The sequence below is a fragment of the Camelus dromedarius genome, chromosome 34, assembly GCF_036321535.1.
Source record: "Camelus dromedarius isolate mCamDro1 chromosome 34, mCamDro1.pat, whole genome shotgun sequence".
NCBI lineage: Eukaryota > Metazoa > Chordata > Mammalia > Artiodactyla > Camelidae > Camelus > Camelus dromedarius.
In genome coordinates, this window is record NC_087469.1 from 9643712 (window position 1) to 9660192 (window position 16481).

The following is a 16481-nucleotide window of genomic DNA, read 5'->3' on the forward strand; positions in this document are numbered from 1 at the left end:
ATGTAATGGAAGTACTGGGGATTGAACCCCGGACCTCGTGCTCTACCACTGAACTATACCTTCCCCCTCCCAAAACAGAAATTCTGTACCCATTAGATAATAACTCCCCATTCCCTCCTCCCCAACCCTTGGTATCCACCATTCTACTTTCTGTCTCTATAAATCTGACTATTCTAGGTATCTTATACAAGTGGAATTGTATAAAATTTGTCTTTTTGTGTCTGGCTTATTTCACTTAGTGTCATATTTTCAAGGTCCATCCATGTTGTAGCATGTATCGGAATTTTATTCTTTTTTAAGGCTAAATAATAATATTCCATTGTATGTATATACCACATTTTGTTTATCCATTCACCCACTGATGGGCATTTGGGTTTTTTTCTGCTTTTTATATATTGTGGATAAGGCTGTTTTGAACATGGATATAAAAATATCTGTTCAAATCTCTGATTTCAATTCTTTGGGGTATATACCCAGAAGTGGGATAGCTAGATCATATGGTAATTCTACATTTAATTTTTTGTGGGACTGCACCATTTTATGTCCCCAACTGCAGTTCACAAGGATTCTAATTTCTCCACATCCTAGTCAACACTTGTTATTTTCTGGGTTTTTTTTAATGACTGATTTTTTTTTTTTTTTTTTTTTTTTTGGTGGAGGGAGGTAATTAGGTTTATTTATTTATTTTTAAAGGAGGTACTGGGGATTGAACCCAGGACCTTGTGCATGCTAAGCACGCACTCTACCACTTGAGCTATACCCCCCTTATTTTCTGTGTTTTGTTTGTTTATTTCTATAATAGCCATTCCAATGGACATGAAGTAGTATCTCATCGTGGTTTTGATTGCATTTCTCTAATGTTAATGATATAAAAGCACATTTTTTTTCATGTGCTTTTGGACATTTGTATTTCTTCTCTGGAGAAACATCTATTTAAGTCCTTTGCCCATTTTTAAATTGGGTTGTTTGGTTTTTTTGATGAGCTATTGAAGTTCTTTATATATTCTGGATGTTGACCCCTTATCAGATATATGATTTACATGACATAAACATTCTTCAATGACACACTAATTTGAAAAGAGTAGATGCATTACAATAATTTTTTATGAAACATAAGGGAAAAGACTGGAAGAATATACATCAGAATGCAGTCAATTATCATCTCTGGTTGATACCAAGAATGATTTTTGTTTTACTGGTTTTTTCCTTTGTGCTTTCTATACTTCCAAGTCTTCTGCATCAAACATGTATTATTTTTATAACTTAGGAAATTACATTAAATTTATTATTGTTGAAGGGGGAGGGAATAGCTCAGTGGCAGAGCACATGCTTAGCATGCACAAGGCCCTAGGTTCAATCCCCAACACCTCTATTAAATAAACAAACAAATAAATAAACCTAAAGAAAAGTTATTATAATTATTGGTATTAAAGGTAGAGTCCTAGTAAACTTTTTAAAAGGGGGCTATTGTTTTCACCATAGTTAAAACAACATTTATTGAGGGTCTCTTATGCACAAGGTACTACTCTCCAAGTTTCCAGTCTAGTAGACAAGAGGCAACAACGTGCAGGGTGGTTGGGCTCTGATGGGGAGACCCAGGATGTACAAAGGAACCAGAGGAGGCTGCCTCACCCTCTGGCCAAATCTGGGACAATTTGAAGATTAAAATAAACAATGATAGTTCTGAATTATAATACAATCCACTCTATAAAATAAGAATCAATCCCTTGCATACATATTGAGAACCAACAAACATACATGAGATAAGGAAAAGCTCTTCCTTACAACCGAATGCCAACTTTATAAAAAACCATCATTTCACACCCATCATAGTAATGATTGATTTAGGCAGGAATCACAAATGGACGCTAGAATTAGCAGGTCCAAACTCCATGAAAAATAGGATTTTAGATCACTTCAAAGTATCTTCCCACAAATTGCTTACTAATTACAAAAGGGAAAACAAAAAGGTAACTTGAGAGTAGAGAAACCTGATGGATACCACTAAACCAAGTGATTGAGTTAATGCCACTAATAAGGAGATAAACTGACATCACAGGCCTCTTGATGTGATGACCTAAGAAGGAAACATCATTTCTTTGTATTCTCGCCAAAAACACATAATCTAATTACGAAGAAACATCATAGGAACCTACACTAAGGGACATCCTAGAAAATAAATAGCCTGAACTCTTCAAAAATGTCACCAGAAATTGACATACTGTAAACTGACTATACTTTAATTAAAAAAAAAAAGTCAATGTTATGAAACATTTAAAAGTCTGAGAAACTGCTCCAGATTAGAGACTAAAGAGACATGAGAATTACATGCCCTGCATGATCCTGAATTGGATCCTAGATCAAAAAGCAAATTTCTATAAAGGCCATTATCGGGACAATTGGTGAAATTTGAATAGGACCTGTATATTAAACATAGTATTGAATCAATGTTAAATTTTGATGATTTTCTCATTTCTGATTGGGTAAACCAGTATCCTTGTTTTTAGGAAATACATACTGAAGTATTTATGGGTAAAGGGGCATAATATCTGCAAATTCTCAAGCAGTTCAGAAAAAAATAATGTATGTCTCATGTAGAGGGAAAGAAAAACAAAGCAAAAATGTGATAAAATGTTAATAACTGGATTTAGGTATACCGGAATTTTTTTATAGTATTCTTGGGCTTTTCTGTAAATTTGAAATTATTAAGAACAAAATGTAAAAATCACCATTCAAAAAGAAAAGAAAAAAAATAAAAATCACCACTTAATCCTATCTCCACCATGCACTTACAGATGCGATCTTAGATAAACTCCGAAATCTTCCGAACTTCTAGAAAGTAGCTGTTAATACCATCACAGGATCATTCTTGAATGGTAGGCAGATTTACTGAATAAAATAAGAGCTTGGTGCAAACAGAGGGGGAAGAGGGCCTGGGATACCTCCCTTCTGGACCCCCAAGGTCCCCAAACCCCAAAACGAAAGCGTGGGGTGGCGGGAAATGGCGGGGTCAGTGGAGGCCCAAGATCAAGGGTGTCAAATGCGGACTCGGCACACCTGAGGACTCCAGCCTAATTCAATCAGAGCGAGGGGATTTGAGGAAGTGCCTCCGAGGGCTCAGCCTCAGTCTCTCCCGGAGTCTCCAGCCTCTCTGCCAGGCTCTCTCTCGTCTCCCTAAACGTGGACCTGAAACTCCAGCACCTCGACTTCTGGGCCAGCCTCCATGGCCAGGTCCCAGGACTGCTGGACTGGGACATGGGGAACGAGTCCTTTCTGGCCTTCACCACGGCGCACCTGCCCTTAGCCGAGCAGAACCGTGAGTGTCCGCGAGGGGGACCGTGGGGGTGGGGATGGGCGCCGCGGCGGGCGGGGGGCTGGTCGCGGCCGGGGTGGGGGGGGGCCCTCACCTTCGACCTCCTCCCCACCCCCCCACCCCCAGGAGTGCGGTGACCGTGTAGCGTTTCGGGGGAGGCCCCGCGCCCCCTTTGCTGAGCCTTGGAGCCCCCTCCCCCACCCCGCCCCCACTTTTCGAGTGGCGATGGGGACCCTGCCTGGACGGAAAGCCCACAGAGGGCAGGGGTCCTGCCTGAATGTGGTCTTTCAACTCCACCTCACCCGCTCGCCTCCATCCCAGAACTTTCTAGGCTGCTTCTCGGCCTTTTCTCCGTGGCGCCTACGCCATTTAGCCATTTGGGTATACTACGCACTTCGCTTGTTTTTCTCTTGAAAAAAAAAAAAAACAATTATTAGTTTTGTTCGTGGCTGTATCCCCGCCTCTTAATACATTGTCTGACACCTAGAGGTTTTCAATATTTGCTGAATGGATGGTTGACTGTTTTGTTTTGTTTTGTTTTGTTTTGTTTTTAAATTGTTTTTTCCTTTGGTCCTCAAGTGTTGAGAGTTGAGGTAATCACCTCCTCCTTTCCTGGCACATGATTGTCATCTTTTCAGGGAAAGTACTTGGATTAACTGATTTTTCCTCCTTCCACTTCCACCGGCTTTCATCGCCTCCCACACTCCCCAAGTTTCCACCCTAATCCATTTGATGTCTTTAGATAGGTGTATTTTTTAAAAACTATTTAGCGTTATATTGTATTTATGGGTGACCTTAATTTATATAATGCTCATTGCTTTTTCTCCCCTACTCAGGTTGTTTTTGAGTGTCATTTGTGTTGCTCAGTGCAATATATGTAGTATAAGGTGATAATAGATCGGGGTAGAAAAGGACATGGTAAGAAGGCTCAGGAATCGGGGTGGGGAGGTAGTGGCAGCTACAATTTTAAACAGGGTCATCAGGTTGGTCTTCATTGGGAACGTAATATTTGAGCAGAGTTGAAGGAGGTGAGAGTGAGCCAGGAGGATACTTAGAGGAAAAGTTTCCCAGGCAGAAGTAGCCGGTGTAAAGAGGCCAGTGAGGCTGGATCAAAGTAAATAAAAAGTTCAGGGCGCACAGGGCGTGGAGCAGGGGGCGGAAAGAGCTGTCTTCCACCTTGAGGACATTGGCATGGACTCTGAGTAAGATGCCACATGCCTGAAGGATTTGGAACAGGATCGCCAGCTTAGTGAGTGTGTGACCTTTGCAACTGCATACGGTGACTATACTTGGCGTAAAGCTCTGCTGTCATTGTCTTAAGATTTTTAATAATTTTTAAACAAGGAACTCCACATTTTCATTTTGCACTGGGCCCTGCAAGTTATGTAGCCGATCCTGAATGACCTATATTGTGAAAAGATCATGGTGGCTGCTGGGTTGAGGGTACACTGTAATGTAGAGAGACTGGGAGCCTGGAAGCCAGGAGACTGGTTAGGAGGCTACTATAGTAATTCAGACAAGAGATGATGGCAGCCTGGACCACCAGGGTGGTAGCAGAGGATGGTGAGGAGGTAGAACCAGCCGGATTTGCTTGATGGATTGGCTGTGTACTATAAGAAAGAGAGAATAGAGGATGACTCCTCCAGAGTTTTTGGCTGATTTCAAGGGGAGCGATGGAATTGTCTTACACTGAAATGGGGGAAGCTTCTGGTAGGAGAGTTTAGGGAGGAAAATTGGGAAATACTGTTCTGGATACGCTGAGTTTGAGACACTTTTTAAGATATCCAGGAGAAATGTTGAGTAAGTAGGTGGATATCTAAGTCTAGAATTCTGGAGAGAGGTATGCAGATATAAATTCTGAGAGTCTTTGGGGTATATAGATGGCATTTAAGGGGTGAGAACAGAGAAGGACCAAGAATCAGCCCTGGGTGGGCATTCCATTCTAACGAGAAAGAGAGAGAACCAATAAAAACTGAGGAAATGATCACTGAGAATCAGAACTGAGATTGTGGTTTCCTGGAAACCAAGTGAAGAAAGGGTTTCAAGGAAGGAATGGTCCCAGGAGAGGAACATTGCAGAGAGATCAGGGTAGAGGTGGGCTGACAGTTGGATTTAGCAAAGCAGAGCCCTGATTATATGGTTTTGGTGGAGTGAGGCCTTGATCATAGTGTTTTTGGTGGAGAAGTGGAGGAGAAAGCCTGACTGGCCTTAAGAGTGGAAGGGAGGAGAAGTGGAGACAGAAAGTATAGGCAATTCTTTCAAGGAGTCCTGCCTCAAAGGAAAGCAAAAATATGGAGTAGTGGCCTGGCAGAGGAAGTGGGGGAGTGAAAGAAGTTCTTATTTTTAATAAGATGAGAGAATTAACAACATATTTGAATGCTAATGAGAAAGATCCAGAGACAGGAATTTATAACAGAAAAGAGAGAGAGGATTGTTGGAACATTGTCCTTGGGTGGTGGTGGGGAGGGCATCTGTGTCAGAGAGAGGGAGGAGGGAGACAGGTGCTGTTCTTTGATCCCACTGAGATCACCAGTTTGTTGATCCTGTCACTCTCTCACTGCTCTCAGTCACTGGATGTCCTCTTTTTGGGGGGGAGGGTAATTAGTTTCATTTATTTATTTTTTTAATGGGGGTACTGGGGATTGAACCCGGGATCTTGTGCATGCTAATTAAACACACACTCTGCCACTGAGCTATACCCTCCCCCACTGGATGTCCTCTCTTTAACCAACCTGGAATCCTGTGGTCAAACAAGCTCACTCTCTTGCATACACCATTGATTGGCTTGGCCTTCTATAGCTTCAAAGCACTTGCTTGGCCAAACCACAACCCTGATTAAATCCAACTCTACCAAACAAGTGCTCCAAAGCCACAGATCAATGGATTGGTGGTATCAGTGGTATCAAAGAATGGCTGTGCTTGAGAGGGAGATGGGTGGAAAAAGGTACTTTTTTACATGGTGTAAAAATGAGGTTATGGAGAGGTTGCTGTTGTTGGTTTAGGTTATGGCAGTGAGAGAGACCATCTACAGAAGAGGGGAAAGCAAAATTTGAGGGAGGAAGAGAGTTTAAGAAACTTAGATGCTGGTAATTAGGAAAATCGTCTATGTATCTATTGGAATAGACAAGATTTAAGGCAGGAGTGGCATTACTGACAGGAATTTAGCCAGGAGCTAAACTCCTCTAAATGAGGGGGAGTGACCAAGAGTTTGGTAGATGATTTAGAAAGATGTTCAAACTGAGACCTGATGGGTGAGTAGCAATTAACTAGGCAAGCAGGAAGAGGGCACGTTTCTGGCAAAGAAAACAGCTTATGGGAAGGGCTAGAATGTGGAAGAGGTTTGTTGCAGATGGGTGGAGAGCCTGGGAGTAATGACTCAACACTGATGAGGAGCCAGGGCCTTACAGACTATCTCAAGGAATTTAGATTTGGCCTAAAGGCAATGGAAAGCCATCAAAAAGTTTTACAGTGAAGAGTGGCAAGATGGGATTAACATTTTAGGCAGATCACTCAATCTGCCGGATAAAGGAAAGAAGATAAACAGACCTTTTAGGTCATGGCTTGGACTAGGATGGTAGAACTTGGTGATTGGGTGTGTCTGCATGGGAAAGAGAGGAGTCAAGGATGATTTCGAATCACAGATACGGAAAACAATCTTATGGTTACCAAAGGGGAAGGGGCGAGGAGGGATAAATTAGGAGTTTGGGATTAGCAGATACACACTACTATACATACAATAGATAAAATAGGGACCTAATGTATAGCATGGGGAATGTATTCAATATCTTGTAATAACCTGTAATGGAAAAGAATCTGAAAAAGAATATATATATATGTGTATATATATACACACACACACACACACACATACATACATATACATACATATAAATATAAAGAATATAACTAAATCACTCCGCTGTACCCATGAGACTAATAAAACATTGTAAATCAACTATACTTCAATTTTAAAAACTGGGGAAAAAAAAGAATGATTTCCAAGTTTCTGGCCTGGACAACTGGTTAGTTGGTGCCACTTGCCACAAGGACTACAGGAGGGAAATGGAGTTGAGTTTAAAAATGTTGTTCCAAGTGCCTGCCGGTTATCCCGTAGGCCATTCTACTTGAGGGCTAGCAGAGACGTCTGGGCGAGAGAGGAAGATTTGGAAGCCCTGAATTTATAAACGGTGACTGACGGAAGTAACAGGCATTAATGAGATGGCTCAGGGACAGTAATGTGGGGGGAAAAGAGTGCAGGGGAGAATGAGATCAGAGAGCTAAGGGGAAACCAGTAGAATTTGGCATCATAACCTCCCAGTCCAGGCCCATAGCCACCTCCCATGGAAGCTTCAAGGCCCAGGGTCCTGGGGCCACAGTGGAAATCCGAGACATGTTCACTCTCTTCTGTCTTTCTTTTTTGCTAGTTGCCAGATATAAACTCCGAATAGTTGAGCCACCAAAACTACCTCTGGAAAAAAAACCCAACCCTGATAACGATGGTGAGTGGAGGGGAGTGAGTTCTCTGACAGCCCTGTGGCCTGGGTGGGACACCCAAAGCTCATGTGCTCTGGCCCCCAATCTCCTCTTTCTCTGCACAGGTCCAGATTTCGAGCCGAACCTGTGGATGTGGGTAGACCCCAACATCGTGTTCCCCCCTGGAAAGCTGGAGGTCTCAGAACCCAGTAAGGGGGAGAATCTGACAAGCACAGACCCCTCCCCTCAGCTGCCCCCCAAAGAAGAAGACTTTGCCAAGTGCCCAGAGGCCACAGTGGTGGAGTCGCCGTCACCTTCCAGAGAGCAGTCTCCCCCTCGGAAGCGGTTTGCCTCTTCCCCCAGCAACTGGAAGGTAGGGATTTCTGGGCCGTGGGCCAGATGTGGGCTGTAGGCAGGGTGGGCATCAGAGTTCTGTTTTCTCAGGGATAACAAAGGGTTAATGGGTCCAGGAATTAGCAGTGCCCCTGGGTTGGGGAGAAGCCCAGTTGGTGGCCCTAGACCACCACCCCTCCTGCCGTCACACCCCTGGAGTAGAGGCTGTGGAGTCAGGACCAGTTCCTACTCTGTGCTCCTCTAGCTCACAGAAGAGGAGGAGGCTGAGGACCAGGATGACAGCTCCTCTATGGCTCTCCCGTCCCCTCACAAAAGGGCCCCCCTCCAGAGTCGGAGGCTTCGGCAAGCCAGCAGCCAGGAGGGGAGGCTCTGGTCCCGGCCCCCTCTCAATTACTTCCACCTGATTGCACTGGCATTAAGAAACAGTCCCCCCTGTGGCCTCAACGTGCAACAGATCTACAGTTTCACTCGGTATGTGCCGGGGGCCCTGTGAGGCGGGCGAAGGGAGGGGCAGGGCCCTGGGTCCGATACCTTCCGGGCCGCCCCAGGCCCGGGCTGCCCTTTCAGTTCCCCGATCTGGGTCTGAGAGGAGAGGTGTATTCCCAGTTCCCTTTCCCAGGCGCTGGTGCTGGGTTGGCCCCGAATGCGTGTCCACACGTCACCTGTACAGGAAGAAAGCCACCCCCAACCCCTTTCACATCTGAGAAACTCTAGCCTTTTTTTTTTTTTTTAAACATCTTAGTTCTTTAAAACATTAATTCACCTGGGTCATAAATCCTCCTGTCTTCCTTCTCTCTTTTTTTTTTGGATTTTTTTTAATTGATTTATAATCATTTTAAAATGTGTCAAATTCCTGTCTTCCTTCTCAAGATCATCCAGTATAAAATCTGGTTTCGCCAACAGTTTCTCACATGCTTTCCCTTTGGACTGGACTGCCTGGCACAGCCTGTCCCCTAGGGACCCGGGGAAGTCCGGCTGAGAAGGGATTTCCATTGAGCTTTGAGAGTGGGTGCCCATCAGTGTGAGGAGTTTCTCAGACCTGCTCCCTCTATCAGAAGAGTCGCAGGACATTAATTGTCAAGAGATGTCCTCCTTGACCAGGATTCCTCTTACAGGAGTTGGTTGGCCTGATTTCCCCTCTTGTTCCTGTTGCAAGTCCTGAGCCCACAGAGGGAGGGAGGAAAGTGAACCTGGGAGTGGGGGGAGTACCCTGGGTTTCGAAGGCTTTGCACACGTGATGCAGCAGGTGGAGATTTGCAGTGTGCTTGGTCAGCAAAGAGCAGTCCCAGGCCAGCTTGCCCTTCTCCACCTTGCGAGCAGGGCTGAGGCTCCTGGCCCTGGGGGGGAGCATTCTCAAGAGCAGGGCATGTCCCAGAGAAACCATGCCTCTCCTTGCCATCCCTCCCTGTCCACAGACAACATTTCCCCTTTTTCCGAACGGCTCCTGAAGGCTGGAAGAATACTGTGCGTCACAATCTCTGTTTCCGAGACAGCTTTGAGAAAGTGCCAGTCAGCATGCAGGTGGAGGCCAGCATGCAGGCGGAGGCTAGCACGCGGCCTCGATCCTGCCTCTGGAAGTTGACTGAGGAGGGACACCGGCGCTTTACAGAGGAAGCCCGCTCCTTGGCCTCCACTCGGCTGGAAAATATCCGACAGTGCATGAGCCAGCCAGGTGTGAGGCCTTGTCACATGTGGGGCCGAGGGGAGGGGACCTGAAGATCCCAACCCAAGGCTGAGTGTGCAGTGAAAGACCCTGGGTCACACCATGGCGGGGGGCACCTTCTGTAAGAAGGGGACAGGACAGCAGTGGTCTGAGTCCCTGGGATGGTGCCTGCCACCCCCCCACCCCCACCAAACTTGGAATGTGAGGTCCCGGGAGTTGATGGAGAAATAGCTAAGGTGCAGCTGGCCCTCCAGCCCAGCAGCCCAGGGAAACAGTGACCACACGATGTAAGGGGCAAGGTATGAGAGGTTCTCTGCAGAGAGAGCTTTTCCTGGAGAGCAGGTGGCATTTGGGCCCTGAGTAGGAGAAGTAGATCACTGGCCGCGAGAGAGCGTCCCAGGCCTGGGGACCAGCAGCTGCGCAGGGCAGATAGACCCCTTTGATTTTCTTCTTTCCTTACAGATGTGATGCCCTTCCTTTTTGACCTTTAAGTCCAAGAACCAGGCGTCAGCCCGTGCCTTATTAAAGTTGTCTGCAGCAGCCTGGTGTGCGTGTGGTCTCCGAGGATGGGGTGGGGTGAAGGCTAGCTCTGAGGTGTGATGGCCATTGTATTTGAGGAGGTGCCTTCATTTTCTGTCCACTTTATTCAGCCCTTAACCCTTGCAGTCTGTCTCACTGTAAAACCCGACTGCCTCCTCCCTGGTCTCTGAAATGTGGTATTCCTTTTTTTTTTATTGAGTTATAGTCATTTTACAATGTGCGAAATGTATTCCTGAAGTACATGACCCATGCCCTACCAGACCGAAATCTCTACCTTTGAAGAAAGGCCTCAGTTCATTTGCTTGGTTTGCACATTTCCAGTAACACAATCTCACCCTGCTCATCTGTCCATCACCACAACTACCTCTGCTGTACCCACTCCAGCTTTGCATTCATTCTGGAACATGCACCAGAAAGGAGGGGTGCTAGGCCAAAAGCTCTTACTGACCCTAGGGGGCGCTATGGCTGCTGCAAGGACTTAGGGGACTGCAGTCAGGCCCAGGAGGGTCAGGTGTCGGTGCAGGAGGTGGTCTCTCACCTTGAAGAACTGACCCCCAGACCTAAGGCCATTGATAATGAGCTGAGCCAAGAACCTAACCGGGTTTCACACCTAAGCCGGAAGTATTTGTCATATCATTTTATTATACGCTGCATTTTCTAGGAATGCAACTCTTCTGTAAAATGAAGGAAGATTGTACTTTTTTTAGTTTGGAAGTTTACCAAGACTTGTTTGCCATTTCGGAGAATCACTTCGCTGACAGCAAATCTGCTCTAGTATTTAAGTCACCAATAGCACATGCCTGGATCGGTCTGTGTTTGTATCTGTTGTACTCACAGAGATTCTACATGTTTAAACAAATATTTAGCTATTTCACGGTAGCCAATAAAAGAAAAACAATCTTCAATAGTCATTTGAATGTCATATCATAAATCTAAGCTTTCACTATACTGTACAAATTTCCAACTATCTTATGTTTTAAAAAAGTTTATCCATTGAAATACATTTTTTTATTATAAATTTCTCTCCCTTTATTTTTCTGTTATATTATAGTTAACAGCATTACAGTTTGATCTTTTTAAAATTCTATGTGTAAGTAGGTTATTTTATCAGTAAGATTCATTTCAGGTAAATATGGTTCTTACGAGACATTTGTTCTATGTCTAGGGTGTTAAAGCTGATGAAGTAAAAAAACCACCAAACCAAGCAATGTATAAGATACAGTCCCTGTGCCAGAGGTGCTCACCATCAGTGACCTTGGCAACCAGTGAGGACAAAAATGGAATAAGTCACATCCACATCCAAACCCCAGAGCCCGGCGTGAAGCCCGTTAGGTAGTAAGAAGGCTCTGTTTGCTATAAGTTGTCACTAGTATCTTCTCTAACAGGCAGATTCCCTGTTATCTGGAAGCACAGAGAAGAGGGCAATTAGCTCAGGAGGCTGGGGAAGACTTCTCACAGCAGAGTTAGCTTGGGGTCTTTTTCCAGGTCTGGAAAACAACAGCTAGTACTTCTCCGGAAGTGCTCAAAGGCAGCCCTGCCTGGGGGTGTGGGATGCTAATGCTCCCAGGAGGCAGGAGTGGAGGCTGGGGAGGTGGGGGAGAGCAGGGATGGGATAGGAAGAAAAAGCAACTAGTGCCAGAGAAGAGACAGGACAGACTCATGCAGGTGTGCGGCTGCAGCAAGTCAGGAACTGCTTTTCCCTGGCCCACCTGCAGGTGCTTTGTGCCAATTTTCTCCTCCTGGACTATCTGGATGCTAATTTTTATGTGCTATCCACCAGTGGAGTGGGTGGAGGGGCCAGCTCATTAATGTCATTGGCTTTGGTCCCACCCAGCACTCTGCAGCCAGAGCCCCTCTGATCTGTCCAGCTCCCAGGAAGAAGGAGAGGATCCGGAATCCTAAGCTTTGGTTTCATCTGATTTGGACTCAACTTGTCCACCTCACCTGCACTTTGTGCACATCCTTATCCCTGTTCACGTTCTTGTCAAGGTCTGGCTTATGCTGCAAGTGGATCCCAAAAGGCAACAGATCAGAAGGAAAGAACACACAATACAGCTTTTGTGGGAAAAAGGGCCCTGAGAAAAATCTGCCTTTGCCCATTTGGTCCTCTAATAGAATATTACACTCCTACACTTACCTCCTCCCTTTTCCTCATTCAACAACTATTTGTTTTGAGCTTTCAAAATGCCAGACCCTCTGCCAGGTGCTAGGAATACAGTAAAACCCAAAATGGTTCCTCCCTCACAGTCTAGATAGAAAGATACTAAACAGATACACTAATTATGTACAATGATCGTAAATATTAATAAGTTTAGGTTATTGTGAGAGAAAACTATATGGGTACTTAACCCTAATTGAAGAGGAGGTCAGAGAAGGCCTTTCTAAGAAAGGTATTTTAACTGAGACCTGTTTAATGATTATCCAGGCTAAAGCATGGGAAGGAAAAGTGTTGTAGCTGAGGGAACAGAATGGACAAACCCCAGGAGGTAGGAACCTCCTCACCTTGGCCTATTGAGAGTGGGGCTGAGCCATGGTGTCCAGAATACAGTAACCAAGGTGAAGTGGGGAGGGAGGCAGAGATTAGACCTTTCTAGGCTATGACACAGAATTTTGATTTCTTTCAAATGTAGTGGAAAACAATTGAAGTAACTGACATAATTTGATTCTTTTTTTTTTTTTTTTTGGATGATGTTTAGCCACTCATTGAAAGTGACTTGTAGGGGCAAATGTGGAAGCAGGAAGGCCTGTTGGGAGGTGACTGCAGAGCCCAGGAGGGCTAGGGCAGTGGCTGTGGAAATGGACAGAAAGCAGCAGCCGGATTTGATGATGTCGCTTGGAGGCAGAATCAACAAGGCAACAGGATTGATGGAATGCAGGAGGAGAGAGGAATGACCCTGAGGTTTTGGGTTTGAGTGACTGGGTGAGTGATGAGGAGGGGAAATCTGTGTTGGAGCAGCAATTCTGAGCAGTTTTGTATTTAGAGTCTCTGAGACGTCAGGGTGGTCCTGTCAAGTAGATAATTGTTGTAAGTTCAGAAGGTAAGTCTGAGCTGAGGATGTAAATACATTTGAGAGTCATGAGGGCACAGATAGTATTTAAATCATACTCTACTGATGGAGAAAGATTTACAATACATTTTTAGGGATAAAAAAACAGTAGCAGAACAGTACATTTAATATGACTCCAAATGTGACAAACTATGTTCATCTATACAAATATGTTGTTTAAGCAGAGAAAATGTCTTGAAGAATATAGGTATCAAACAGTAATAGTCATCTTTGGGGATTGGCAGGGGGCAAAAGATATGGAGGATAATCCCTTTTTATTTATGGCCTTGGTATAGTTCTTTTTTTTTTTAAACAAGAAATTGCTTCTTACATTTTAGAAATAAACACAACTATCTGTTAGCCTGTTTTGTACCTTGATGCTATTAGTCAGCAGGCTGTTTAGCTGCATGCTTTCTTTTTTTAACATCAATTTTTATTTATTTACTCATTTGGGGGGTAATTAGGTTTATTTATTTTAATGGAGGTACTGGGGATTGAACCCAGGACCTTGTGCATGCTAAGCATACACTCTACTGCTGAGCTATACCCTCCCCTCTAGCTGCATGCCTTCTAGGCTCCTTCCCAGCACAAACTCCCACCCCATGGACAAGTTAACCCCAGGATGCCTGGAATTTGATGATTTTAACTTAAGTTGACAAACATGCATAGACGACTCCTTTCTGCTGGAGTCAGGCATGACCAAGACACAGTCCCTGCACTTGAGGAACTATTCAACTATTGGGTTTTCAACTGACTACTAAACAAAATGACAACAAGATGTGAGCAAAGGACCTTGGAATAGAAAAATTAATTCTGCAGGGTCAACTCTGGAAGGCTTCACAAAAGGGGTGACATTTCATTCATTCAATAAGGAATTGATCTAAGAGCTTATGAACGGATTGAGAGCTTACCATGTGCCAGACAAAGTCACCAGCCTTGTGGAAATTCCATTCTAGTTCATATTTCGGAGGCTTATAGAACAGAATTTATCAGGCAGAGCTGGAAAGAAGGAAATTCTATGCAGAAGGGACCAAGGGCTCGAGATGCTAAAGTGCACAGGAGCAATAGGACGGCAGGAATATTGCCCAGAGGAGGGCTTGGAGGAAGGAGATGGAAGGGGGAAGTGTGGGGAATAAGGCTGGAAAGGAGGTTGTAGGGGGTGTATAGCTCAGTGGTAGAGCACATGCTTAGCATGCACAAGGTCCTGGGTTCAATCCCCATTACCTTCGTTAAGGGGGAAAAAAAAACCTAAAAAAAGAAAAAGAGGTTAGGAAACATAGTATAAAAGGCTTTGAAAGTCATGCTGCAAAGTTTAGACTTTTCCTGAAGGCAATTAGGAGACATTAAGTTAATCAGAAAGTTACGTTAGACACTTCCTTAAGACCAGAGTCTGGAGGATAAGTGGAGCTGAAATAGACTAGATACTTGGAAATCACTTAGAAAGATTTTCCAGAAAGAGAGAAAGGGAATTGAAATAAAGTATGCTCATAAGTAAAAAAAAAAAAAAAAAAAAAAAAAGAGTGGAGAATAGATTTTAAACCTCTCAGAAATCCAGTAAGACAACTGGTGCAGGGTGGATATAGGGACTGAGAAAAAGGGAGTATCAAAGATAAATTACCCTAAAACTCCAGGCTTTAGCTTGATGACATCATCCCCGGGGAGGATGAAAACAAGTGATGCTCCAAAGAGGAAGACGCTGAATTCCATTTCACACAGTCCAGTTCAGATGGCAGCCAAATGAACCCTTGGTAGTGGAGGGCTTTAGAGGACAATTTCAAAAGCAAAATTGCCAAGGGCTGAGAAGTTAGAAGTTGAAGTAGACAGTTTACACTAATCCAAAGCAGCTTTGGAACAAATAAGGGAAACGGATGGCTGGATGGTTGGGATTTGACAGAGAATGAGAGGTTTTGGTAGGCAAGTGAAGTAATATGTTGCCATGAGAGTGTAGTGGAAATATCCCTGGGATCCAGTGGGCAAAGCAAAGCCAGGAGGACCTAAGACCTAGACTAGTGATTCTCAAACTTGATTGAGCATCAGAATCCCCTGAAGGGCTCCTTATACCACAGATTGCTGGGCCCCACTCCAAAGTTTCTGGTTCAGGAAGTCTGGGGCGGGGCCATGAATTTGCATTTCTAACAAGCTCCCAAGTGCTGATGCTGCTGATCCGGAGGCCACACTTTAAAGGTTTTTAAACCTTTAAACCTGGCCTAGAGCAAAGCATCTAGTGGCTGGCAGATGCTCAATAATTTTTTGAGTGAAAGGATGAGTCCTCATCTTCAGGAATGGAGGTCTCCCTGCAGTTAAAGACCAGCTGGAAGGTAAGGCCACACGGGAGGATGGAAGATGATGGTGAGAGCAGAACTTCAGAGTTTGAATTCAAAGAAGGAGCAATTTGGGGTGGACAAGGTCCAGTGTTGCCCCTGCCAGGGGAGTGATGGGAGGTCAAAGAACTGAGTATTGCAAGGGTCCTCAAAATGGATCACATCTGGCAGAGGCCTGAGTCTAAAGGGAAGCTCCAACTGGAAGTCAAGATCTAAACGGGAGTCTGGCTACTTTCTGGGTCTGAATTAGCAGCAGTGACCGTGTATACACCCACAGATCATGTATGCACCCACAGTGCATCCAGCTTAATGCACCAGTACTGATAACAAATCTAAAGGAAGTTGGGGACTCTGTGCCAGCTGTTTGCACATCCTAAAAGTAAGGTCAGGCCTAGGCCCCAGGCTCTAGGGTGGAGGTCACAGTGTGGGGATTTCAGCCCTGTGAGGGAGCAATTCACCTTAGGCCCTAAGGGAGCAGGACAGACGGGAAGGCTGTTGATTCTGGGAGAAGTGGCTTGTAAAGAATTAATAAAATTCCACTGGATTAGCATGTTTACAGATTTAAAATGTCTTGCTAACCCTCAGCAACGATTCTGCACCCTTAACAGCTTTACAGGAGCGACGCTCAGCTCATCCCGTGGGGGTGATTAGATTTTAGATTAAGGTTTCCAGCCTGTGTTCCCTACAGCCTGCTGGTACAGCGTCCGCCGCTTTACACCTGTGCGCTCTTTCACAAAGTTCCTTCTTCTTTCATGGCCCAGTTTCCCGCT

The 16481-nt window shown here is 44.8% G+C and overlaps 1 protein-coding gene across 1 annotated transcript; it reads left to right on the forward strand.

The window, feature by feature from the left end:
* The first annotated feature begins 3255 nt into the window (after positions 1–3255).
* FOXR1 (forkhead box R1) lies at positions 3256–10294 on the forward strand. The gene is made up of 6 exons (XM_064482127.1): positions 3256–3316; positions 7738–7812; positions 7912–8159; positions 8385–8611; positions 9556–9812; positions 10266–10294. The coding sequence occupies exons 1-6, from the start codon at positions 3256–3258 to the stop codon at positions 10292–10294; spliced, it is 897 nt and encodes a 298-aa protein (XP_064338197.1).
* The last annotated feature ends 6187 nt before the right edge of the window (positions 10295–16481 follow it).

Coding starts and splice junctions, on each gene's coding strand:
- FOXR1 (XM_064482127.1), top strand. CDS start 3,256: ATGGGGAACGAGTCCTTTCTGGCCTTCACCACGGCGCACCTGCCCTTA. Junction 8,612..9,555: donor CAGATCTACAGTTTCACTCG/GTATGTGCCGGG, acceptor CCCTGTCCACAG/ACAACATTTCCCCTTTTTCC. Junction 9,813..10,265: donor ACAGTGCATGAGCCAGCCAG/GTGTGAGGCCTT, acceptor CTTTCCTTACAG/ATGTGATGCCCTTCCTTTTT.